General features: G+C 39.7%; 1 protein-coding gene across 7 annotated transcripts in view; it reads left to right on the top strand.

Moving 5' to 3' along the window:
* DOCK3 (dedicator of cytokinesis 3) overlaps nucleotides 1-27,758 on the top strand; it is a 677,098-nt gene that overhangs the window by 367,380 nt on the left and 281,960 nt on the right. For all 7 annotated transcript variants that reach the window (XM_055275673.2, XM_055275643.2, XM_055275636.2 and 4 more), the window contains exons 7-9: nucleotides 4,414-4,498; nucleotides 18,868-18,909; nucleotides 19,844-19,998. In XM_055275673.2, coding sequence (XP_055131648.1) covers nucleotides 4,414-4,498; nucleotides 18,868-18,909; nucleotides 19,844-19,998 — 282 coding nt within the window. The remainder of the gene's footprint in view (nucleotides 1-4,413; nucleotides 4,499-18,867; nucleotides 18,910-19,843; nucleotides 19,999-27,758) is intronic.

Here is a 27,758-nt window from a genome sequence, read left to right as displayed (position 1 = left end):
CTTATGAGAATCTAATGCGTGATAATCTGAGATGGAACAGTTTCATCCTGAAACCATCCCAACCCCTGCACCCTCCCCCCGATCCATGGAAAAAATGTCTTCCATGAAACCAGTCCCTGGTGCAAAAAAGATTGGGGACCACTGCCTTAAAGTATCCATTGTATATAATTAAATAATTTCAGATTATTTTCTATATTCTGTGGTTCAGATGAGGAAAGGAAAAGATAAAATAGAACATAGCATAGAGAGTATAGAGCATTTAAAAGAAATAGAGATTCAGGGTCTCAGAGAGCTCCATCTGAAAGAATATTGGGTCAGGATTATGTCCCTTATTAGCTGCTGTGTCCCTAGGTTGAACATGAGCTTAGCACAGAGTAGGTTCTAATATATATTTGTTGAATTATTGGAGTGAATGAATGAATGATCAGTGATGGGTGAGAGAAGACCAAGTATTTTTGTGAAGACTGTTTACCTAAACAATTGGTAGGACCATTTCTGAAAACTTAGCTCTGTACTACATCTGTATGTAGATATACATAGATGTTTGCCCCCTGCTTGCATTCCTCTGTTTAAAGAGTTTTTTATTCAGACACCATACTTCTTTGATCACAATCCCTATACTCTAAGCTAACATTTTGGCTAACAATGTAACATAGGGATAATAATTAAAATAACAGTAGCAATTTACAATGCCAGGTACTGTGCTGGGTCGTTTATGTGGATTAATCCTTACAACAGCTTACGATAGTAGATTTTAGACAGTGTGGTTTGGTGGTATACCCAAGATACAGACCAGGCGATCTGACATCAGAACCCATGCTCCTTAATACTGTAATGCAATGCATCTTTCACTGTGAAGATAGAGATCATGTTGACCATTCCCTGCATTCGATGTTCACTATTCTTGGAGTAAACCATAGGAAAAAATAGCCAGGAGCCTTTTTTTGAGAGTGAAGTTTGTAGTGAACACGTATTGGTTCTCACTGTCCAACATCTCTGCCTTTTTCAAATGAGGACAGTCACTAATATAACTTTTGCAAACTACCCTTTATCCATTAAAGATAGTCTTAGTAGGGGGAACTCTTTTTGGCTTTTACCAGATCACCCATTAATCTCTTATTTCTCAAGATAATGAAATTACAAAACTAAAAGATACTGTGCTCTAGTTACTTCTGGGAGAGGGAAAACACTCTGCTGTCAAGAGAGGATTAACATGAAGAATATGAACATTTGCATGACTCAAAGCTACTGTATTCTTTATGTCTAACACCATTGGTAGGATACATAATAGTTCCTCAGAAAGTTCTGTAGGGTGGATAAATATTTATATGGGTGGGCGGCTGACTGTACAAGGAAGCTAAGGTTGCCATGATGCTAAGATAGAGTTCTTATAACGCCAGTCTCCACACATGGCCATCACTGTGTGGTGCACTACCACAGAGGAGCACATACACTCAATTCCAGACCTAATGACTTAAATGTCATCTGGATATTTCTTAAACTGTTGTATCTAATGCAATTTTTTTTTTGAGATGGAGTCTTGCTCTGTCATCCAGACGGGAGTGTGGTGGCATGATTTTAGCTCACTTGCAACCACCGCCTCCTGGTTTCAAGTGATTCTCATGCCTCAGCCTCCGAAGTAGCAGGGATTACAGGCACACACCACCACACCCAGCTAATTTTTGTGTTTTTAGTAGAGATGGGGTTTCACCATGATGACCAGGTCAGTCTTGAACTCTGACTTCAGGTGATCCACCCACCTCAGCCTCCCAAAGTGCTGGAATTATAGGCCTGAGCCATGGCGCTCAGCTGAAAACATTTTTTTTTGAGACAGGGTATCTCTCTGTCCCTGAAGCCTGAGTGAAGTGACACAATAATAATACACTACAGCCTCAAAAAACTCCTGGCTCAAGTGATCTTCCTGCCTCAGCCTCCTGAGTAGCTGGGACTGCAGTCACATGCCATCACAACCTGGCTAATTTTTTTTTTTTTTTTTTAAAGATGGGGTCTCACTGAGTTGCCCAGGCTGGTCCCAAACTCCTGGTCTCAAGCAGTCCTCGCTCCCTGACTTCCTAAAACTCTGGGATTATAGGCATGAGCTACCACACCTGGCCATAAAAACACCTATTTTGATATGTTATTTACTCATTCTTTTTTGTTGTTGTTGTTTCCTAATTGTAGGCTAGTTCACATATATTTTTAGATCTCAAATGATTAAAGAATATGTATGAAATGTTGTCTCTTCATTTTTTATTATTTTAAAAAGTTTAAATAATGTGACTACAGAAAATTTGGAAAGTGTTTTAAATATTACTATTTCAGTTTTCTAATACAAATGCTAATATTCTTGTGATCTTTCCATTGTTCTTCCACATCTCTATAAAAGTATTTTAAATATTTGAGACTTTATCTGCAAAATTATCTTTATAATGTCAGTTGCTTTTTATAAGAAGGGGGTAGAAAGGATGTACTGCACCTCTCTCTTGCACTCCGTGAACACTACTGCCTTTGCATGCTCTAAGTGTTAGAAGCCAGAGGCCTGAAATTGTTTCAGATAAATGAAGAATTGCTAATAAGAGGTGATGGAATGGAGTGTTTCTTTAAGAAATCGGGATCCCAATTATAGAAAAATAAAATTTCATAGATTTAAGTGCATTAACTTCAGTTGGCATAGTTTTATCATTAAATTGTAAACCATCATGGATAAGGCCAACAGTTTATTACTGATCTTCTCATTATGTAAAACTGTGGGTTATTTTTAGCATTTGGTTCAAAAATTTTTTCTCTTTAAAAACTCATTTTTTTAATTAGTGGATAATAGAAAAAAACACTACTTTAATTGAAAAACATAAGTTCTTAACCTTTAATAGGAAAATGTTTTTTCTTTTTTTCTTGCCTGCTAGAAAGTATACATTTAAATTTTAATTCTTAATCCTAGTAAACATTTTAGCATATGCTGTTAGTACATTTGCTTCTATAATACTTTCTCCATATAGGTTTGATTTTCCATTTTTATTTTACCAATCTTACTGCAGTGTAATTTTATCAGGTATTTTCCTATGAACAGGGTATAAATTGTAAATGAATCTGAATTTTGGATGTGCACCTGATTTTATTTTCAATGATGAGTTTTATGCACAGAAAGAGCATATAGATTTAGCTGTGCTAGCGTGTTCTAAATTAGTTCATAGTCTAGTTGAAGAGAAAAAAAAATCTTTCTTCTTCTATAATCCCATGGAATGCTTTTGCCAGACACAATAATTCATAACCCTTGTTTTGGAGTAGGGTGGTCACAGAGCATCTCCAAAATTCTGATGAGAGTTATAGACCCTCTCCTCAGAAAAAATTTATAATGAACACACACACAAACTCATCCCATGTCATAAGCAGTTTCAGAGGTCTGCAACCCTATAAACATTGAATTCCTGGTTTAGAGCTGTTGTCTTAGAGTGCAAGAAAAGAGCTAACATTTATTGACCATAAATTACATACCATTTTGAACTCAAGTGCTGACTGTGTCCAGAGTTATTTCCACTGCCTAATACTGCCATTACCATCACTTCTTTCTACTGCCCCAAAGATCCTCCAAATACTGTTGTCTTGAGTAGTAATACTTGTTGGTTAAACTTTTATCTAATGTTTCTTAAAATATTGGTGCTAATACATATCTAGGTCTTTGCCACTATCAGTATTAGTTAAATTGAAAATGAGATGAAACTCAGCCAAAATATACATCTCTTTGAACACATGGACACGGGGAAGGGAACAACACACATTGGGGCCTATCTGGGGGTGTGTCTAGGTGGTGGGTTGTGAGATGCAGCAAACCACCATGGCACACGTTCACCTGTGTAACAAACCTGCACATCCTGCGTAACAAACCTGCACATCCTGCACATGTACCCCAGAACTTAAAAATAAAAAATAAAATAAATGAATAAAGAGAAAAAGATACATCTCTTTGAATTTAGTAACTTTTAAGAGGTGAATTTTATGTGTTTGACTTTGAATTACACCCTGAAGATTTTTTTCATCCTAATAATACTAATGCATGACTAAACCTTGAGCATAACTGTCAGATGGGGGGAAATAGAAAAATAAACATGACTTATTAATGATCTAAAGAAAACCTATCCTTAACTCAAGCATGCTGATATAATGTAATACTGAATGAAACCTTTTTACCATCATGAGTGGAACTGCCTGAACTGGAATTGTGTCAACCTTAAATCCCTAGCCTCATTTACCCAGAAGTGAACAGAATTAGATGTTGCTGTATAAAGACATGTTCCTGCTAGGACAGTGTCTGATCCTCTGTCCACAAGATGTGGCAGGTATGGGTTCCCAGGCACATAAAGAGAGATAAGTAATCTGAGTACATGGCATACTGAGTGTGGTCTTTCTCTTTACCAGACATTTGGGCCTGGACCTGGTGCCTCGGAAGGACTTTGAAGTAGTGGACTCGGACCAGATTAGTGTCTCAGATCTCTATAAGATGGTAAGAAATCTAACATGAGGTAGCTTGTTCCTGCATATCTCATTTTTTCTCTTTTGTTTATTTTCTCTAACGTTATGAAACAACATTGCTAAAGTTGTTGTTGTTGTTGTTGTTGTTTTGCCTCTTTCCCAGTGTATTTAAGTGATATTTCTTATTCTGGCAATATCTGTCACACTAGCTTTCCAAATAGGATTCCATTGTAGTAAACTACAGATACTGGGCTTACCAGGTTATCTAGGCATTACTTCTTTGTTGACTTTCTTGGTGAACTAGAGCTCCTTCAGCCTGCAGCATAACTAAAGTTGTGTCTCTTTCCTCTCACCTCTTTAAAAGAGAAAGTAGTTAAAGCTGGAAAGAGCCAATTATTAGGTAATACAGAAATTGAGCCTGGAAATAATGTACTAGTCTTTCTAGAGAGACAGAGCCTGATAGATTCTTAGCTATCTGTTGGTTATTATAAAAGTCTGTTGGGTCGACTAATCAAGATTGCATTTTATAGTCTAGATGCAAAGTAAATAAATGAAGGGCACAATATTTTAAAGTAAAATAAATAAACAGAAGAAACCTTAGGTGGTAACAGTTATGCTTAGACTAACAGACTGGATAAAAACTCATTTTGAAGAGTATGTATTTGATGAGTATATATTGGTGAGATTTATAAGTTTTAGAGTCTGTTTAATAAACTGTAATATTTTTAGGGAGCTTAGAGGGTACCAAGTATGTTGCCTGGACAAGGACCTAAGGAAATTTGCCTAAGTAATATGCAAATAACATATAAATTGCTTCTGCACATTTGTTTATGTGTACTTACTAGCATACCCAAGCAATTTTGTTCAGTTGCTTTAACTATGCTGTATGCAGTACAATAGGTTGGTAAGTGTGAGATATAGAGATTAAAGATAGCTGGATGTGGTGGCATGCACCTGTAGGTACAGCCAGCTACTCGGAAGGCTGAAGTGATAGGATCACTTGAGCTCAGGATTTTGAGAGCAGCTTGGACAACATAGTGAGACCCATCTATTTAAAAAACAAAAAGTATGAACAAGACTTACCTATTCCCTAAAGAATCTCACTATCTAGGGTATTGGTTCCTAATCCCTTTTGGATCATAGAAGATCAGGTGAAACTTTCTCCCAGGACAATGCAAGTATGCTTTGCATACAAAGTTTTATAATCAGTTTTAGAGAATTGATGGATAGTTTCTCCTGATGCTTGCTCTGAAGCCCATGCATGGACCCTATGTTAGAAACTCTACTCTAGTGGAATCAATAGACCACAGTCAAACAGTTGCCATACGTGTGCTGCATATATGTGCTGTGTAGCATAATTTAAGTATACAATGATGCTCTTAGAGGTAGTGACTGGTTTCCTGGGAGTAGGAAAAGAGAAGGAAAGACATTCCAAAAAGGCACACAGCATATGGAAGTGGCAGTTCCAGGAAATGATAAGACATTTCATAACTTTGGCATAAAGTAACACTAACTCATGTTAGTGAGTGGGAGTGAGGCCAAGAAGGAGGCAAAAGTCAGACCATGAAGAGCTTTGTATTTCTCAAATTAGAGTCTATCCAGTAGTCTGAAAGAAGCATGAGAGTGACATAAGCAGATACTGATTTCAAACATTGACTCTGTCTAGAGAGAATATAAAATGCAAAAGACTGGAATGAGGGAGGAAAGAGACCCACAGGAGTGATTCAGGTAAGAAAAATGGCTAGGCAGCAATGGACAAGAAATACAATAAGAATGTAGATGTTTGGAATTAAAATTGATAAATTTTGATGATCAGTTAGATATGGAAAGTGAAGAAAGAATGAGAGTTTGAAACTAAGACTTCCCCTTGGAATAGTGGCTTGGAGGATGCTGTTTTCTTGGTAAAGGTTTTGGATTTTATTCTTAGTGTGACAGTAAGCTTGTGAAGGTAAATTGAGCAGGAGAATCACAGGATCAGCCTTACATTTTTAAAAGATGCCTTTGCTTGCTGTGTGGAAAAGGATTGGAGTGGGGCAAGAATAGAAGTAGAGAAGAGTCATTCAAGCAGGAGATCTTAATTTCAGTAGCTTGAGCTAGAGCTAGAAGAGTGAAACTAGTAAGAAGTTGGATTCTGAATATATTTTGAAGTTAGAACCATAGTTGTAGATAGATTAAATTGCCATATGTGTATACAAGAAAGAGAAAGGTCAGAAAAGAATTACACCTGTGTTTTTGACCTGCCTAATTATATAAAAGTGAAATGGGAAACCTTGTGGAAGAAGCAGTTTGGAGAGTGAAGCAGTAAGGATCTATAGTTCTGATTTTCTTTTCACGTTTGAGATGCCTTTTAGATATCCCACCAGAGATGCTGAAAGTCTAGAGCTCATAAGTGAAGTTCAGATAAAGCAGTTTTAGAGCCATCGTATTACATATGGTATTTAAGGCTGTAGGACTGAATTAGATAACCACCTCCATACAGTGAAACCCAGTGGCCATACAGCACTTCCAGACAACCAAGCATCAATAGACAAAGCTCTCACATAATGTTCACTATTTGGGTGATGGGTACACTTAGAAGCCCAGACCTCACAATTTTGCAATATCCATACAACAAATCTGAATCTCGAAAAGAGAGAGAGACAGAGGGAGAGAAAGAAACAGAGAGAGAGACCAAAATGAACAACATACGGAAGGAACTTGGAAGAAAGAGACAGCCCAACAGAAGAAAATGGTGATTGCTGTCTGCAGAGAGAAATTAGGAAACAGAGTACAACAATCCAAAGAGCTTTACAAAATTAAAAAGCAGATTACTGGAATACACTTGGAATAAAGGTTAGAAAATAGAGAAAAATCTCCCTGAAAACAGAACAGCAACAAAATAAAGTAACAGTAGGAGAGAAAACGTTTAAAAATTTAGAGGTTCAATTCAGGAAGCCCAGTATTCAGAAGAGAGAATAAAGAAACAAAGAAAGAAAATTACTGAAGGAATCATATTAAAAACTTTCTCAGAACATGGATATGAGTCTCCAGATTTAAAGGGCCCAACGTAATTATGAAATTTCAGCTCACTAGAGATAGAGATGAGTTTAAAACTTCCAAAGAACAAAATGGATCACATACAAAGGATTTGTTGTAAGAAAAACATTTGGCTTCCTAATAGCAGCATTAAAAATTAGAAATAAGAGCATTACCTTCAAAATTCTGAGGGAATATAACAGTCAACCCAGAATTCTATATTTACTCAGCGACATTATAAATCAAGTGGGAGAGTAGCCTAAAGAGAATTTTGGTCACTCAGAGTCTCAAAACAATAATAATAACAATGCTCTTTAACTCCTTTTCAGCAAACTACTGAAGAGTAAGTTATTCCTTCTAAAATGAAGGAGTAAATCAGAAGGTCTACTGTTTGTTATCCAGGAAAGGGATTCTGACACAATGAAAGCCCTCTTTATTTCATTTTCTGCTAGATTTCCTGTCTTTTTATCTCATGTATTTGCTTTTTCATACAATTAGATATGATAAAAAAACAATTATAAGAGTCCACACATTTCTTAAAAACCACTTAGGATTTATATGTTAAATTGCACAGTAAATGTTTTGGTTAAATCTTAAAAGTTCAAGATTCAAAAGAATATCCTTTTAGATTTTGTGTTAACATGTAAATCTATTGCTGGAAATTATGAAGACTTTATATGAAACTTTCTGATTATAATACTCCTTGTCATTGATTTTAGGGAAAAAAATCCCGTATGAATAAGATTATACTTAAAGTTTGCACTCATAGCATTTTTTTAATAAAAAATGAAGCCTCCATGCAAATGTTGAATGATAATGATTGATAAAAGTCTCTTTAAATACACAGTTGGATTTTGCATTCTTTTTGTTTGTTTGTTTTATTTTGTTTGTTTGTTTTGAGACAGAGTCTGTCTTTGTTGCCATGGCTGGAGTGAAGTGGTGTGATCTGGGCTCACTGCAACCACCACCTCCTGGGCTCCAGCAATCTTCCCACTTTAACCTCCCAAGTAGCTGGGAGTACAGGTGCGTGCCACCACACTCAGCTAATTTTTATTTTATTATTATTATTATTATTATTATTATTATTATTATTATTATTTTGGTAGAGATGAGATTTCGCCATGTTGCCCAGGCTAGTCTTCAACTCCTGGGCTCAAGCGATCCTCCCACCTTGGCCTCCCAAAATGCTGGGATTACAGGCATGAACCACCATACTTAGCAGGATTTTGCATTGTTTATGATGAAAACCAGAGGAAGTCCTTAGTGCTCTTCAATTCTGCATCATAACAACTCTAAATCCATTTTAAACAATAGAGAATTGGTGCTGTGAAAATATAAAGTATTTCAAAAGGCACCACAAACTATTTGTGTTAATCTTAATTAGCCATGCATCTTTGTGAAATGTGACACTCAAAAATTACATAATATGAGAGTTTCTAAATTGTGGCAAGATCTAATGGAACGCTCGCATTATAGCCCCCTGCTTCATTATTATCCATCCACATTATCATGTATTGGGATTTGTGTTTGCCTGTTGTCTTCTTGTGTCAATTAATATTTTTAATAGCTCAATATTTATACATTCATTTCTGGAATAAATCAGTCAATTAGATTATTTACTAAAAATCAGTAATTTTATATGCTTCATCCTTTCATAGATTCTGACTAGATATGCCTTATACTTCCTTGTAAGACTCACAATATTTAACACAATCCCCAACCTATATAGCAGGCAATTAATTTTGTTATTCAGTTGGTTAACATATCCAAAGCTGCATAGTTTCTTTCCATATTGCTAGACTTTTGTAGACTAAACGAACAAGAGACTTTACAGGGCTGAAAATGACTTCTCTACTGGGGAAAAACTGGCAGAGGCAGTAATGTGTTCCATGCATTTCTTAATTAATTTATATTTTTGATACACATTGCTAGGCACTTGTAGTATAAAGATAAATAAGATAGTGTTTTGCTCCCTGGAAGTGCAAAGTCTAGAGTTACGTAGCAAACATGGAAACAATGCATTACAACCCTAATAGAGGTGATGATTACACTGAAAAGGGAGGTATTGGCTGACCAGCTGAAGGCTAGTTGACAGGAGTGCCCTGAAAGAGGTTCCAGAATGCCGGTTCCGATGCCTTTCTCTGGCTGCCCATGTGGTGTGCTTTCAGACTAAATCATTCTCTCAAAATTTGATGACTGAAATAAAAAAATGACTTATTATTGTCAACAGGGATGTTTCATACTGAAATTAGCTGCTTCATAAACTCCTTCTGTATATAGTTCTAATTGAAAATTTATGACTACCAAGATTGGTAGTCCTTTTAATGGGTTAACAGTAAATCTACTTGAGAAAAATGGCTTAGTGCAGCTCCTGGATATAAAATAAAACAACGGAATTTATTTTAGTCTAGTAACCTTCCAGTGAGATATGGTCAGTAAACCACAGAAAACCTGATTTGTTTTGGAATGCTTGAATTTTTTTTTTGTACTTTTTTAAAACCTATTTTATATGTGAATTTTTCTTTTGTGCATATACATTCTATATGATGTTTTGCCCAGCTGGTGGAGACTTGATTTTTTGTATTTCATATATATCATGGGGACATATATTTCCATGAATGAACATTAATACTCAATAATAATTAGTTAATATTGCTAATATACACATGGATATATTATACACATGGATATAATATACACATGGATATAATATTGCTAATATACACATGGATATATATTACTAAATATACACATGGATATTTAGTAATAAGCAAATATAGCTGGTCAGACACATTTAAATTAATATTTAATTGTACTTCTCTTCTATATAGGGTTAAATATATGTGTTTGGAAAAGAAATGGAAACTTCCACTGCCACAACCATTCTTCTTACCCATGTGATATGGAGCAATTCAACAAATGAGTGTGGTACCATACCTCTAGGGTCCAAAAGGAAGCAGGATGAAATCTCTCATTGTTGAGTTTACCAACACCAGGCACTGAACATTTGTAAATTCACCATTATTCCTGGCCAGGGTTTACTTCTAAATGTGAATGACTTTCTGTAATAACTAATTATAAAAAAGAGTAACAATTATACTAATAATAAAAATACCAATTGTGAATAATAATTATCAGCCACTTACGGTATGATAGGTAATATGCTGAGTCAGTCTGCTCAAACTCTGTGAGGTTGAGTTAGGCATAAAATTTTATACTCACTTTTCAGATGATGAATACACAGATGTAAGTGTGAGTCAAGATTCAAAACTAGGCCAGTCATGATGGCCCACACCTGTAATCCCAGCACTTTGGGAGGCCAAGGCAGACAGATCACGAGGTCAGGAGATCGAGACCATCCTGGCTAACACGGTGAAACCCCGTCTCTACTAAAAATACAAAAAAAAATTAGCCAGGCGTGGTGGCGGGCACCTGTAGTCCCAGCTACTCGGGAGGCTGAGGCAGGAGAATGGCGTGAACCTGGGAGGCGGAGCTTGCAGTGAGCCTAGATCGCACCACTGGAATCTAGCCTGGGCGACAGAGCAAGACTCTGTCTCAAAAACAAAACAAAACAAAACAAAAAAAAATTCAAAACTAGAGGGTTGCAGAGGGTGGCATCAAGATGGCTGAGTAGAGGCACCTGGCACTTGCCTTCTACTCAGTGAGTAATTAACTACATATTGAACAGAGCATCTAAGACAGAATACTGGAGTTCATCAGAGAAGTGACAAGAAACTTCAGAGTCATGGAAGGAGAGGCAAGCAAAGCAGCCAGCCCACCCAGGATAATCTTGGAGCTAGAAGGAACTCCCCATTGTGGAGAAAAGGCATTGTTCCAGAGAGTTTGGGCTGGGCCTCACACTACCTCTGAGATTCAAGCGGCCACTGCACGGTGTCATTTTGAGAGCCTAGCTCCCACCAGACTACATTTTTCTACCCTTGGGTCCAACACACCCGAATCTCCACATCCCTGGAGCCCTGCTGACATCCGCCTGTGTCCATTCAGAGGGCTGCAGCATTACAATACATGCTGGACCCAGCATTGTTCCTGGGTCTCCAGCGCTTTAGCCCACACGGTGACTTACACCCTGGGGAATGGGTGGTGCAGTGCACCTAGGAGACTGCCCCCATGACAAAGAAAGCTAAAGCTTGTGCTCCCCAGAGCCTGAGAGCTGCATGTCTGGGGCTACTGCCACTGATAGCAATCCTGCTCCCTCCAGTGGCAGAGCCACTGCATACCTGCACACACATTCAACACATTCAAGAGGCCTGGGGGACTGGTTCACCTGTGTGCATTGTCCCGGAACCTGAGGACCAATCTGCCCCATATACTGCCATGGGCACATAAGTGCATAGTCCAAGGAACTAAGGATTGACCCACCTCACCTGTCACCACCAGTACCCACACATACCTTCCAGGACCTCGGTATTGACTAGCATTCCTCCTGCCACCAGCACCTGTGTTTACCACCTGGGGGCCAGAGGACAGACCGATCCTACACACAGCTGTTGTCCCCATGTGCCATCTAGGGTGATCAGCCTGGTGAAACTGCCCTAGCTGTTGCCTGTGTACTAAGGGAACTGAGAGGTGGCACACCACTGCTACTGCCATTGCCAGTGCCATGTGTACCACCTCGGGGCCTGAGTACCCACTTGATCATTATCACTAGCACCCAAGCATGCTGCCTGGAGGCCAAAGGACTGACCTTCCACCATGGGGTCTCACATATACCACCTGGGGACCTGAGGACCATTCCATCTGACCTTCTTGTTCCTAGCTAAGCCTCACCACAGCCTCTACTAACAACCGCAGTCTAAGTCACTACAGAACTCACAAACACCACTGACACTGATTATAGCTGAAGAAATCATATGGAGAGTCTGCTACTGCACTCACCTAGAATCAAATCCAAAGCACCCTACCTAACACTAAATATACATCTATAGGAAAAAGTCTTTCCCTATGTAAACCAATCTATAAAATTAGAACAAGCAGCTGTTACACTGGATGTCCACGTATCAATGTAAGGACACAAGAAACATAAAAAAGCAAGGATATATGACACTTCCAAACAAAGACAATAATTCTCTAGTAACAGATCCCATAGAAAAGAAAATGTATGAAATCCCTGAAAAATAATTCAAAATAAGATTAAAGAAGCTCAGTGAGATACAAGAGAACACAGATAAACAATAAAAAATCAGAAAAGCAATTCATGAGCCGAAGTTTAACAAAGAGATATGCATCATAGAAAGGAACCAAACAGAAATTCTGGAACTGAAGCTTTAGTGAATGAAATAAAAAATACAATCAAGAGCTTCAACAATAGATGAAATCAAGCAAAAGAAAGGCTTTCCAGCCAAGTGCAGTGGCTCATGGCTATAATCCCAGCACTTTAGGAGGCCAAGGCAGGTGGATCATCTGAGGCCAAGAGTTCGAGACCAGCCTGACCAAGATGGTGAAACCTTGTCTCTACTAAAAATAGAAAAAAATTAACCAGGCATGGTGATGTGCACCTGTAGGCCCAGCTACTTGGGAAACTGAGGCAGGAGAATCACTTGAACCCAGGAGGCGAAGGTTGCAGTGAGCCGAGATCACACCACTGCACTCCAGCCTGGGCAACAGAGCGAGACTCCATCTCAAATAAATAAATAAATAAATAAATAAATAAATAAAAGAGTTTCTGAATCTGAAGACAGGTTTTTTGACATCAATCAGATGAAAAGAAAAAAGAGTAAAGAAAGCTTATGTGACATACAGGATACCAGAAGCAAATAAATATTCAAATTTTGGCAGTTTCACAAGGAGAAGGCAAGGGCAAAGATATAGAAAACCTACTAATGAGATAATAGTGAAAACTTCACAAGTCTTGCAAGAGATAAAGACATCCAAATACAGAAAGCTCAAATATCCCCAAATAGACGTAATCTAATAAGATTTTAAAGGTATATATATATATATATATGAAATCAAACTATTAAAAATCAAAGACAAATAATTCTAAAAACAGTTAAAAGCATCGTGTCACATATAAGGGAATCTCCACCAGACTAACAGCACATTTCTCCGCAGAAACCTTCTAGACCAAGAGAGAATGGGATGACAGATTCATAGTTCTGGGATGAAGGATTGGTGGGGGCATGAGGGGAATTGTCAGCCAGGAATACTATTCCCAACAAAGCTATCCTTAAATGGAGGTTACGTAAAATCTTTCTTAGACAAGCCAAAACTGAGGGAATTCATCACCACTAGACCAGTCCAACAAGAAATGTTTAAAGGATTTCTATATCTGGAAGTGAAAGGACAATGTCTACCATCATGAAAACACACAAAAGTATAAAGCTTACTGGTAGCGTACATACACAAATGAGAAAGGAGTTAAACATTACCATCATAAAAAAAAAAACACCAAATCTTAAAGGCAAACAAGGAAGAAAGAAATGAAGAATGTATTAAACAATCACAAAATAATTAACAAAACAACAGGAATGAGTCCTTACCTGTTACTAACAACCTTGAATGTGAACTGTTTAAATTCTCCAATTAAAAAATATAGACTGGCTGAATTGATTTTTAAAATGTGGCACTATTCACAATAGCAAAGACTTAGAACCAACCCAAATGTCCACCAATTATAGACTGGATAAAGAAAATGTGGCACATATACACCATGGAATACTATGCAGCCATAAAAAATGATGGGTTCATGTCCTTTGTAGGGACATGGATGAAACTGGAAATCATCATTCTCAGTAAACTGTTGCAAGGACAAAAAACCAAACACTGCATGTTCTCACTCATAGGTGGGAACTGAACAATGAGAACACATGGACACAGCAAGGGGAACATCACACTCCGGGGACTGTTGTGGGGTGGGGGGAGGGGGGAGGGCTAGCATTAGGAGATATACCTAATGCTAAATGACGAGTTAATGGGTGCAGCACACCAACATGGCACATGTATACGTATGTAACAAACCTGCACATTGTGCACATGTACCCTAAAACTTAAAGTATAATAATAATAAAATTTTTAAAAAATCAAGACCCAACTATATGTTCTCTATAAGAAACTCAGTTTACCTATAACGACACACATAGACTGAAAGTGAAGGGATGGAAAAAAAAATTCCATGCAAATAGAAACCTAAAGCATGCAATAATAGCTATACTTATATCAGAGAAAATGGATTTTACATCAAAAAACATAAAAATAGATGAAGAAGGTCATTAGGTAATGATAAAGGGATCAATTCAGCAAGAGGATATAGCAGTTGTAAATATATGTGCATCCAATACCACAGGACCCAGATATATAAGCAAATACTATCAGAGCAAAAGAGTTCAACAGACCCCAATGCATTAATAGTTGGGGACTTCAGCATTACACTTTCAGCACTGGACAGATTATCCAGACGGAAAGTCAATAAACATTAGACTTACTCTGTGCTATAGAACAAATGTACTTAACAGACATTACAAAACATTCATTCAACAGTATAGAGCACATATTTTTCTCATCAGCACATGGAACATACTCCAGGATACAGCACATGAGGCCACAAACAAGTCTCAACAAATTTTGAAAAATCAAAATCATGTCAAGTATCTTCTCAGACCACAGGGAAATAAAACTAGAAATCAATAAAAAGAAGAACTTTGTAAACTGTATAAACACATGGAAATTAAACAGCATGCTCCTGAATGAGCAATGAGTCAATGAACAAATTAAAAAGGAAATTAAAAACTTGCTTGAAACAAGTGAAAATGGAAACACAACATATCCGAATTCTGTGAGATATGGCAAAAGCAGTACTAAGAGGGAAGTTTACAGCAATAAATGCCTACATAAAAATTGGAAAGATTTCAAATAAACAACCTAATGGTGTGCCTTAAGGACCCCAAAAAAGGAAAAACAAACTAAACCTAAAGTTAGTAGAAATAAATAATAAAGATCAGAGCAGAACTAAACAAAATAGAGCTGAAAAAAAAAAAATACAAAGGATCAGCGAAACAAAAAGCTGGTTTTCTGAAAAGACAAAATCAATAAACCACTAGGCTAATCGAGAAAAAAGAAGGTCCATGCCGAGACCGGTTCAGTCAGGGAGACCCTAACCCAGTGGCACTAGAGGAATTAAAGACACACACACAGAAATATAGAGGTGTGGACTGGGAAATCAGGAGTCTCACAGCCTTCAGAGCTGAGAGCCTCAAACAGAGATTTACCCATGTATTTATTAACAGCAAGCCAGTGATAAGCATTGTTTCTATAGATTATAGATTAACTAAAAGTATTCCTTATGGGTAACAAAGGGATGGGCCAAAATAAAGGGATGGGTTTGGCTAGTTATCTGCAGCAGGAGCATGTCCTTAAGGCACAGATCCCTCATGCTATTGTTTGTGATTTAAGAACGCCTTTAAGTGGTTTTCCACTCTGAGTGGGCCAGGTGTTCCTTGCCCTCATTCTAGTAAACCCACAACCTTCCAGTGTGGGCATCATGGCCATCATGAACATGTCACAGTGCTGCAGAGATTTTGTTTATGGCCAGTTTGGGGGCCAGTTTATGGCCAGATTTTAGGGTGTTCCCAACAGATCAAATAAAGTCAGAAACAAAAAAGGATACATTACGGCTGATGTCACAGAAATACACAGGATCAGCCAGCATGGTGGCTCACTCCTGGAGTACCAGCACTTTGGGAGGCCAAGGCAGGTGGATCACCTGAGGTCAGGAGTTCAAGACTAGCCTGGCCAACGTGGCAAAAACCCATGTCTACTAAAAATACAAAAATTAGGCGGCCATGGTGGCACACATCTGTAATCCCAGCTACTCAGGAGGCTGAGGCAGGAGAATCACCTGCACCCAGAAGTTGGAGGTTGCAGCGAGCCAAGATTCTGCCACTGCACTCTAGCCCGGGCAACAGAGTGAGACTCATCTCAAAAAAAAAAAAAAAATACAAGGAATCATTAGAGACTACTATGAACAATTATATGCAAACATATTGGAAAACCTAGAGTAAATGGATTAATTCCTGGACACACACAATCTACCAAGATTGAATCAGGAAGAAATGAAATGCTTGAATAGACCAGTAACAAGAAAAGAGATCAAATCAGTAATAAAAAGTCTTTCAGCAAAGAAAAACCCAGAACTGTATGGCTCTACTGCTGAATTCTACCAAACTTATAAGGAAGAACTAACACCAGCTCTTCTCAAACTGTTCCAAAAAATTGAGGCAGAGAGAATTCATCCTAACTCATTCTACGAGACCAGCATTACACATTACACTGATACTAAGTCAGACAAGGACACAAGAAAAAAAAACATGGGCCAGTATCCTTGATGAACACAATGAACACTGACACAAAAATCCTCAGCAAAATACTAGCAAATTGAATCCAACAACATGTCAAAAAGATTATAAACCATAATCAAATGGAATTTATCCCAGTGATGCAAGCATGGTTCAACATGTGCAAATCAATCAGTGTGATACATCACATTGACAGAACGAAGGACAAAAACGATATGATCATCTCAATAGGCACAGAAAAAGCATTTGATAAAATTTAACATCTTTTCCTGTTAAAAACTCTCAACAAGTTAGACATAGAAGGAAAATACCTCAGCATAAAAGCTGTATATGACACATCCACAGCTGACATCACACTGAATGAGGAAAAGCTGAAATACTTTCCTCTAAGACTGGAACAAGACAAAGATACCCACTTTTAATTCTCCTATTCAACATAGTACTTGAAGTCCTAGCCAGAGCAATCAAGCAAGAGACAGAAATAAAAGGCATCTAAATTGGAAAGGTAGAAGTCAAATTGTCCCTCTTTGTAGATGACATAATCTTATATATAGAAAAACCTAAAGAGTCTACTAAAAATCTCTTAGAACTGATATACTGATATACTTAGAACTCTTATACACTGTTGGTGGGAATGTAAATTAGTACAGCCACTATGGAAAACAGTATGAGACTTCCCAAAAAACAAAACAGAACCACCATTTGATCCAGCAGTCCTACTTTGGATATTTATCAAAAAGAAAGAAAAATCAGTATATCAACGAGACACTGGCACTCTTGTGTTTATTGCAGCACTGTTCACAATAGCCAAGATATAGAATTAATCTAAGTGTTTGTTAACAGATGAAAGGATGAAGAAAATGTGGCATATATGCACAATGGAATACTATTCTGCCATAAAAAGAATGAAATCCTGTCATTTGTAGCAACATGGATGGAACTAGAGGTCAATATGTTAAATGAAATAAGCCAGGCACAGAAATACAAATATCTCATGTTCTCTCATATGTAGGAGCTAAAAAACAAAAACAAAAACAAAAAAATGTGGATCTCTTGGAGATAGGGAATAGAAGAGGGTTACCAAAGGTTGAGAATGGTGGGGTGGTGGGGTTGAAGAGAGGTTGCTCAGCAAGTACAAACATCTAGTTAGAAGGAATAAGTTCTAGTGTTTGATAGCACAGTGGGGTGAGTGTAGTTAACAGTAATTTATTCTACATTTCAAAGTAGCTAGAAGAGAAGATTTGAAATGTTCCCAACAGAAAGAAATGATAAATGTTTGAGGCAATGAATATTCTAAATACCCTGATTTGATAATTATACATTGTATGCATGTATCAAAATATCACATGCACTTCATAAATATTTTAAAATATTATGTATCAATTTAAACATTTTTTAAAAATTCAAAACCTAGGGTCCTCACTTCTGCACTTAGGTCCCTAACTTCTATATCATACTGACGCTCATTATGTAATTTGAGCTTCACAATAACTTTGTAAGGAAGGTAATACAGGCTCCTATCTGAATTTTACGTTCAGGAAAATGTCTCCTGGAGAGATTAAGTGATTTGTCTGAAATGTCACAGTCTTTGAGTGGCATAGCTTGAATTAGAATCTGCTTCTTCTAATTTCAGCCAGCTAGCAGTAAAGGAACAGCATGGGGAAGTGTTTGGGAGGGAGCCCTTTATTGTTAAAGGCATCATTGTGGAAAGTCTGAAGAAGCTGGATCAGGCAGCTCAGAAAGTGGTACAGTATATGGAGACGACAGTGGCAAAGCAAAAATTTAGTACCAGGCACCCACTTGTGACTTGTCTGTTAGTCAGATGTGAAAGGGTTCAGGTTTGAATCTGGATTTTGCCACTTTCTTGCTATGTGACCTTCAGCAAATTACGTCCTTACTCTAAGCCTTAGTTGTCTCCACCAAATATGAATAACACTTAATTTTACAAAGTTATCAGAATCAAATGAGATCATGAATATAAAAGGCATAGCAGACTGCCCAGCATATAGAAAGTTCTTAATAAAATTTAGTTTCTTTCCCGGTAGAGTTTATTTTTCTTTCCTTCTTTCCATAGCATTTATCTAGCCGGCAAAGTGTACAGCAAAGCACATCCCAGGTAAGTGGCTTTCCTGGGTCTTCCAGCCTTTCCCCTAACTTTTTCTGTTAAGAGATTACAACATATGAACATACCAGGAAATGACAGACACCACTGACTTCTTGATTGTGTGGTGTCTTTACCTGAGGAGGCTTGACCTCTAAACAGTTTTGGCCAGACTCTACTTCTACTGTGCAAATTTGCATAAGCACAATTAAAGCAGACTGAAACTAAAGTGAATCAGTCTGGGAGAAAATAAAAATGTTATTTGGAATGGTAACTATTACGAGGTAACAGTGTAAATTAAGCACATTGGGGTCATAATGGCATTTCTTTAAAATGACTTTGAAAATGGTTTTCTGGGCTGGGCGCGGTGGCTCATGCCTGTAATCCCAGCACATTGGGAGGCCGAGGCAGGCGGATCACCTGAAGTTAGGAGTTTGAGACCAGCCTGGTCAACATGGTGAAACCTGTCTCTACTAAAAATACAAAAATTAGCTGGGCACGATGGTAGGTGCCTGTAATCCCAGCTACTCAGGAGGCTGAGGGAGGAGAATTGCTTGAACCCGGGAGTAAGAGTGCAGTGAGCCGAGATCATGCTACTGCACTCCAGTCTGGGTGACAGAGTGAGACTCTGTCTCAAAAAGAAAAAAGAAAATGGTTTCCTGGAGAATTAAGATATCTGTCACCTGGTGGAGATTTTTAGTTCACTTGTAAGTTGGAATTACTGTCCCTATATTTCTTTCACTGTTTAGTCCTCCCAGCTGCTTGCTTGCCCACCTCAACCCAAGTCTGTTGATGCAGCATCCCCTACAAGCAGAGAAAACATCTTCAGTTTCTCAAATAATCTCCTTCAGTAGTGTGAAAAGAGTTTGTAATTTAGTTTCCACCTTTTAATGATCAATATAAAAAATAACTAAAATAAAAATCACTGGGTTTTTTTCTTCCTCATTAGGTAGATACAATGCGCCCACGTCATGGGGAAACATGTCGGATGCCAGTGCCACATCACTTCTTCCTCAGCCTGAAGAGTTTCACTTACAATACTATTGGGGAAGACACCGATGTCTTCTTTTCCTTATATGACATGAGGGAAGGCAAGCAGATCAGGTGAGAGTCACTGGAAATTCTGGTAAGGTTCTATGTTAGGATGGTATGGGTCATAGGCATCTCTGGCCATCAGAGAAGACAGATGCACAGAAGAGGCAAAACAAGATAAAGTAACCTCATCTCATTAGCTAGGAGTTTTGGCCCCAATTCTCCGTGTGCCCTTAAGTCATGTAAACCATACCATGGGTGGCTGCCTTTTTTATGACTTTTTCCACATAGAAGCTCAAAATCGAGTCTTGGCTATCACCACCTCACAGAGAGAAAAGGATGCGTCTATTTAATACCACAGAAAAGGCATAGGAGAAACATAGAACCAAGCAAATGCAGCAGAGACACACAGCTCCAGAGTGCAGGAAGCCCTGGGCCTTGGCTTGCTGCATGTGGAAGAGAGGGTTTGCAGAAGAAGGGGGCTGATGGTGTCTTGTCTGGGCAGCCCATGAAAGGAGAACATCTTCTGAGTTTCTTTTATATTGCTTGGGAACTTCTTGTGTTAGGAATGCTTTATGGCTTTTACTTGCTTTAGTACTTTGAATTCGAAAGCAGATCTTTCACTTTTCCAATTATATATTACATGTGGGAAAATTAGAAATGGAAGTTATAACAGAATGCAAAAGAAAAACAGTTAATTTGCATGCCCCACAGTGCCTCTGATCTTGACGAAAATATTAATACACTATGCTTTACTTTGGCATAGGGATAAAATGATGCACCCATTGATCAGGACATGTGAATTTTCCTTATCACCAATGGCTCCTAGTATGTGCCCTTGGGAAAGTTATTGTAGAGAAGGTAGTAGTGGTATTGATGAAAGCTAAAACTGTTGCACATAAGCAAGACTACAGGCCAGGGCTGTGTGGATATGGATTCTGGCTGCTCTTCTTTTCCTACTATCCAGATGTTTGTAAACTTTATTTGTGTGTGTGAGAGTATGTATGTGTGTGTAAAGATCCATTCTTCAAGCTAAATTTTATGAAAAAGTCCAATATATGAAACAGATAAAACTATTCCATTATTGTGGCCCAGGAGCAATGGCTCATGACTGTAATCCCAGCACTTTGGGAGGCCGAGGAGGGCAAATCACAAAGTCAGGAGTTTGAGACCAGCCTGAACAACATAGTGAAACCCCATCTCTGCCAAAAATACAAAAAATTAGCTGGGTGTGGTGGCGGGCTCCTGTAAGCCCAGCTATTCAGGAGGCTGAGGCAGGAAAATCGCTTCAACCCAGGAGGCAGAGGTTGCACTGAGCCGGGATCACGCCACTGCACTATAGCCCAGCTGACAATGTGAGACTGGGTCTCAAAAAAAAAAAAAAAAGATGGATTGTTGGCAAGGTGGCCGAATAGGAAGAGCTCTGGTCTGCAGCTCCCAGCAAGATTGATGCAGAAGGTGGGTGATTTCTGCATTTCAACTGAAGTACCTGGTTCATCTCATTGGGACTGGTTGGACAGTGGGTGCAGCCCATGGAGGGCAAGCCAAAGCAGGGTGGGGCATTGCCTCACCTGGGAAGTGCAAGGGGTTGGGGAATTTTCTCCCCTACTCAAGGGGAGCCATGAGGTACTGAGCCTGACGAACTGTGCACTCCAGCCCAGATACTGCGCTTGTCCCATGGTCTTTGCAACGCGCAGACCAGGAGATTCCCTCTGGTGCCTAACCCATGAGAGACCTGAGTTTCAAGCACAAAACTGGGTAGCCATTTGAGCAGGCACCGAACTAGCTGCAGTTTTTTTTTCTCCATAACCCATTGGCACCTGGAACGCCAGTGAGACAGAACTGTTCACTCCCCTGGAAAGTGGTGCTGAGGCCAGGGAGCCAAGTGGTCTGGCTCAGCAGGTCCCACCCCCATGGAGCCCAGTAAACTAAAAGATTCACTGGCTTGAAATTCTCACTGCCAGCACAGCAGCAGACTGAGATCGACCTGGGATGCTCGAACTTGGTTGGGGGAAGGACGTCTGCCATTACTGAGGCTTGAGTAGGTGGTTTTATGCTCACGGTGTAAACAAAGCCGCTGGGAAGTTTGAACTGGGCGGAGCCCACTGCAGCTCAGTAAGGCTGCTGTGGCCAGACTGCCAGATTTCTCCTCTCTGGGCAGGGCATCTCTGAAAAAAAGGCAGCAGCCCCAGTCAGGGACTTATAGATAAAACCCCCATCTCCCTGGGACAGAGCACCTGGGGGAAGGACCAGCTGTGGGCGCAGCTTCAGCAGACTTTAATGTCCCTGCCTGACGGCTCTGAAGAGAGCAGCGGACCTCCTAGTACAGCATTTGAGCTCTGCTAAGGGTCAGACTGCCTCCTCGAGTGGGTCCCTGACCCCCATATATCCTGACTGGGAGACACCTCCCAGTAAGGGCCTACAGACACCTTATACAAGAGAGCTCTGGCTGGCATCTGGCAGTTGCCCCTCTGGGACAAAGCTTCCAGAGGAAAGAACAGGCAGCAATTTAATCCATCTTGAGTTAATTTTTGTATAAGGTGTAAGGAATGGGTTCAGTTGCAGTTTTCTGCATATGGCTAGCAAGTTTTCTCGACACCATTTACTAAATAGGGAATCATTTCCCCATTGCTTGTTTGTGTTGTTTGTCAAAGATCAGATGGTTGTAGACATGTGATGTTATTTCTGAGGCCTCTCTTCTGTTCCATTGGTCTATATATCCGTTTTGGTACCAGTAACACGATGTTTTGGTTACCGTAGCCTTGTAGTATAGTTTGAAGTCAGATAGCATGATGCCTCTGGCTTGGTTCTTTTTGCTTAGGATTGTCTTGGCTATGCAGGCTCTTTTTGGGTTCCATATGAAATTTAAAATAGTTTTTTTTAATTCTGTGAAGAAAGTCAGTAGTAGCTTGATGGGGATAGCATTGAATCTATAAATTACTTCAGGCAGTATGGCCATTTTCATTACATTGATTCTTCCTATCCATGAGCATGGAATGTTTTTCCATTTGTTTGTGTTCTCTCTGATTTCTTTGAGCAGTGGTTTGTAGTTCTCCATGCAGGGGTCCTTCACATCCCTTGTAAGTTGTATTCCTAGGTATTTTATTGTCTTTGTAGCAATTGTGAATTGGAGTTCACTCATAATGTTGCTCTCTGCTCATCTATTATTGGTGTATAGAAATTCTTGTGATGTTTGCACGTTGATTTTGTATCCTGAGACTTTGCTGAAGTTACTTAACAGCTTAAGGAGATTTTGGGCTGAAACGATGGAGTTTTCTAAATTTACAATCATGTCATCTGCAAACAGAGACAATTTGACTTCCTCTCTTTCCTTTATTTCTTTCACTTGCCTGATTGCCCTGGCCAGAACTTCTAATACTATGTTGAATAGGAGTGGTGACAGGGCATCCTTGTCTTGTGCCAGTTTTCAAAGGGAATGCTTCCAGCTTTTGCCCATTGAGTATGATACTGGCTGTGGGTTTGTCATAAATAGCTCTTACTATTTTGAGATATGTTACATCAATACCTAGTTTGTTCAGAGTTTTTAGCATGAAGCCGTGTTTAATTTTATCGAAGGCCTTTTCTGCATCTATTTAGATAATCATGTGGTTTTTGTCATTGGTTCTGTTTATGTGATGGATTACATTTATTGATTTGCATATGTTGAACCAGCCTTGCCTCCCAGGGATGAAGCCAACTTGATCATGGTGGATAAGCTTTTTGATATGCTGCTGGAGTTGGGTTTGCCAGTATTTTATTGAAGATTTTTGCATCAATGTTCATCAGGGATATTGGCCCGAAATTTTCTTTTTTTGGTGTGTCTCTGCCAGGTTTTGGTATCAGGATGATGCTGGCCTCATAAAATGAGTTAGGGAGGAGTCCCTCTTTTTCTATTGGTTGAAATAGTTTCAAAAGGAATGGTACCAGCTCCTCTTTGTGCCTGTGGTAGAATTCGGCTGTGAATCTCTCTGGTCCTGGGCCTATTTTGATTGGTAGGCTACTAATTACTGCCTCCATTTCAGAACTTGTTGTTGGTCTGTTCAGGGATTTGACTTCTTCCGGGTTTAGTCTTGGGAGGTTGTATGTGTCCAGGAATTTATCCATTTTTTCTATATTTTTCTAGTTTATTTGTGTAGAGATGTTTATAGTATTCTCTGGTGGTAGTTTGTATTTTTGTGCAATAAGTGGCGATATCCCCTTTATCATTTTTTATTGTGTCTATTTCATTTTTCTCTTTTCTTCTTTATTAGTCTGGCTAGAGGTCTATTTTGTTGATCTTTTCAAAAAAATGAACTCCTGGATTCACTGATTTTTTTGAAGAATTTTTCGTGTCTCTATCTCCTTCAATTCTGTCCTGATCTTAGTTATTTCTTGTCTTCTGCTTGGTTTTGAATTTGCTTGGTCTTGCTTTACTAGTTCTTTTAATTGTGATGTTAGGGCATAGATTTTAGATATTTCCCACTATTATTGTGTGGGAGTCTGAGTCTCTTTGTAGGTCTCTAAGAACTTGCTTTATGAATCTGGGTGCTCCTGTATTGTGTGCATATATATTTAGGATAGTTAGCTCTTCTTGTTGCATTGATCCCTTTACCATTATGTAATGCCCTTCTTTGTCTTTTTTGATCTTTGTTGGTTTAAAGTCTGTTTTATCAGAGACTAGGATTTCAACTCCTGCTTTTTTTTTTTTTGACTTTCTATTTGCTTAGTAAATATTCCTCCATACCTTTATTTTGAGCCTATGTGTGTCTTTTCATGTGAGATTGGTCTCCTGATGGGTCTTGACTCTTTATCCAATTTACCAGTCTGTGTCTTTTAATTGGAGCATTTAGCCCGTTTACATTTAAGGTTAACATTGTTATGTGTGAATTTGATCCTGTCATTATGATGCTAGCTGGTTATTTTGCCCATTAGTTGATACAGTTTCTTCATAGTGTCGATGGTCTGTACAATTTGGTATGTTTTTGCAGTGGCTGATACCGGTTTTTCCTTTCCATATTTAGTGCTTCCTTCAGGAGCCCTTGTAAGGCAGGCCTGGTGGTGACAAACTCTCTCAGCATTTGCTTGTCTGTAAAGGATTTTATTTCTCTTTTGCTTATGAAGCTTAGTTTAGCTAGATATGAAATTCTGGGTTGAAAATTATTTAAGAATGTTGACTATTGGCCCCCACTCTCTCTGGCTTGTAAAGCTTCTGCAGAGAGATCCACTGTTAGTCTGATGGGCTTCCCTTTGTGGGTAACCCGACCTTTCTCTCTGGCTGCCTTTAACATTTTTTTCTTCATTTCAACCTTGGTGAATCTGACGATTATGTGTCTTGGGGTTGCTCTTGTGTCTTGGAGTTGCTCTTCTCGGGGAGTATCTTTGTGGTGTTCTCTATATTTCCTGAATTTGAATGTTGGCCTTTCTTACTAGGTTGGGAAAGTTCTCCTGCATAATATCCTGAAGAGTGTTTTCCAACTTGGTTCCATTCTCCCCGTGACTTTCAGGTACAGCAATCAAACATAGGTTTGGTCTTTTCACATAGTCCTATATTTCTTGGAGGCTTTGTTCATTCTTTTTCTCTTTTTTTTTTCTCTAATCTTTTCTTCACACTTTATTTCATTAAGTTGATCTTCAATCTCTGATATCCTTTCTTCCACTTGCTCAGTTCGGCTATTGGTACTTGTGTATGCTTCACGAAGTGAAGCTGTGCTGTGTTTTTCTGGCCCATCAGGTCATTTATGTTCTTCTCTAAACTGGTTATTGTAGTTAGCAATTCCTCTAACCTTTTTTCAAGGTTCTTAGCTTCCTCGCATTGGGTTAGAACATGCTCCTTTAGCTTGGAGGAGTTTGTTATTACCCACCTTCTGAAGCCTACTTCTGTCAATTCACCAAACTCATTCTCTGTCCAGTTTTGTTGCCTTGCTGGTGAGGAGTTGTGATCCTTTGGAGAAGAGGCGTTCTGGTTTTTGGAATTTTCAGCCTTTTTGCACTGGGTTTTCCTCATCTTTGTGGATTTATCTACCTTTGATGTTTGATGTCGGTGACCTCTGGATAGGGTTTCTGTGTGGACATCCTTTTTGTTGATGTTAATGCTATTTCTTTCTGGTTGTTAGCTTTCCAGGTCTGCTGGAGTTTGCAGGAGGTCCTCTCTAGACCCTGTTTGCCTGGGTATCACCAGCAGAAGCTGCAGAACAGCAATGTTCCTTCCTCTGGAAACTTCATCCCAGAGGGGCACCCACCAGATGCCAGCCAGAGCTCTCCTGTATGAGGTGTCTGTCGACCCCTGCTGGGAGGTGTCTCCCAGTCAGGAGGCACAGGGGTCAGGGACCCACTTGAGGAGACAGTCTGTCGCTCAGCAGAGCTCAAGCGCTGCGCTGGGAGATCCGTTGCTCTCTTCAGATTCACAGGCAGGAGCACTTAAGTCTGCTGAAGCTGCGCCCACAGCCGCCCCTTCCCCTAGGTGCTCTGTCCCAGGGAGATGGGAGTTTGTTCTATAAGGCCCTGACTGGGGTTGCTGAGTTTCTTTTAGAGATGCCCTTCCCAGAGTGGAGGAATCTAGAGAGGCAGTCTGGCTACAGAGGCTTTGTGGAGCTGCAGTGGGCTCCACCCAGTTCGAACTTCCAGGTGGCTTTGTTTACATTGTGACGGGAAAACTGCCTACTCAAGCCTCAGTAATGGTGGCTGGCCCTCCCCTTACCAGGCTCCAGCATCCCAGGTTGAATTCAGAGTGCTCTGCTGGTAGCCAGAATTTCAAGTCTGTCAATCTTAGCTTCCTGGGCTCCATGGGGGTGGGATCTGCTGAGCTAGACCACCTGGCTTCCTGGCTTCAGCCCCCTTTCCAGGGGAGTGGACGGTTGTCTCACCTCACTGGTGCTCCAGGCACCACTGGGGTATGAAAAAAACTCCTGCAGCTAGCTTGGTGTCTGCCCAAACGGCCGCCTAGTTTTGTGCTTGAAATCCAGGGCCCTGGTGGCGTAGGCACCTGAGGGAATCTCTTGGTCTGTGAGTTGCGAAGACTGTGGGGAAAGCATAGTATCTGGGCCAGAGTACACTGTCCCTCATGGCACAGTCCCTCACGGCTTTCCTTGGCTAGGGGATGGAGTTCCCTGACTCCTTGTGTTTCGCTGGTGAGCCAACGCCCCACCCTGCTTCAGCTCACCCTCCATAGGCTGTACCCACTGTCTAACCAGCCCCAATGAGATGAGCTGGGTACCTCAATTGGAAATGCAGAAATCACTTGCCTTCTGCATTGATCTCGCTGGGAGCCGCAGACCAGATCTGTTCCTATTTGACCATCTTGCCAGCCACCGATCGGAGTTTTGCTCTTTCGCCCAGACTGGAGTGCAGTGACACGATCTCAGCTCACTGTAACATCCGCCTTCCGGTTTCAAACTGTTCTCCTGCCTCAGCCTCCCGAGCAGCTGGGATTACAGGTGCCCACCACCATGCCCAGCTAATTTTTGCACTTTTATTAGAGATGGGGTTTCACCATGTTTGCCAGGCTAATCTTGAACTCCTGACCTCATGATCTGCCTGCCTTGGCCTCCCAAAATGTTGGGATTATAGGCGTGAGCCACCGTGCCTGGCCCAAAGTCCCATTCTTACTCTTTTGGAGTTTTTTCAGCATTCAAGATACCCTGCATAAAATAAACTTTTTCTTGAAAATCAGTTGCTTCTATAATTGAAATAGAGGGCTCTCCCTGAGAGTCACGCATTCTACCCAAATGAGATAATCTGCCTCTGTGAAAATCTTAGGGGACCCTGGAGATAAATTTCATTTTAAAATGATGGGTGAGCACTTTTTTATTAAAGCAAACAATTTTGTTTCCTTCTGCAAAAGAGGTTATGTATGT

The sequence above is a fragment of the Symphalangus syndactylus genome, chromosome 1, assembly GCF_028878055.3.
Source record: "Symphalangus syndactylus isolate Jambi chromosome 1, NHGRI_mSymSyn1-v2.1_pri, whole genome shotgun sequence".
NCBI lineage: Eukaryota > Metazoa > Chordata > Mammalia > Primates > Hylobatidae > Symphalangus > Symphalangus syndactylus.
Note: the sequence above shows the minus strand (reverse complement) of the source record. Positions and strands in the feature narration are given on the sequence as shown.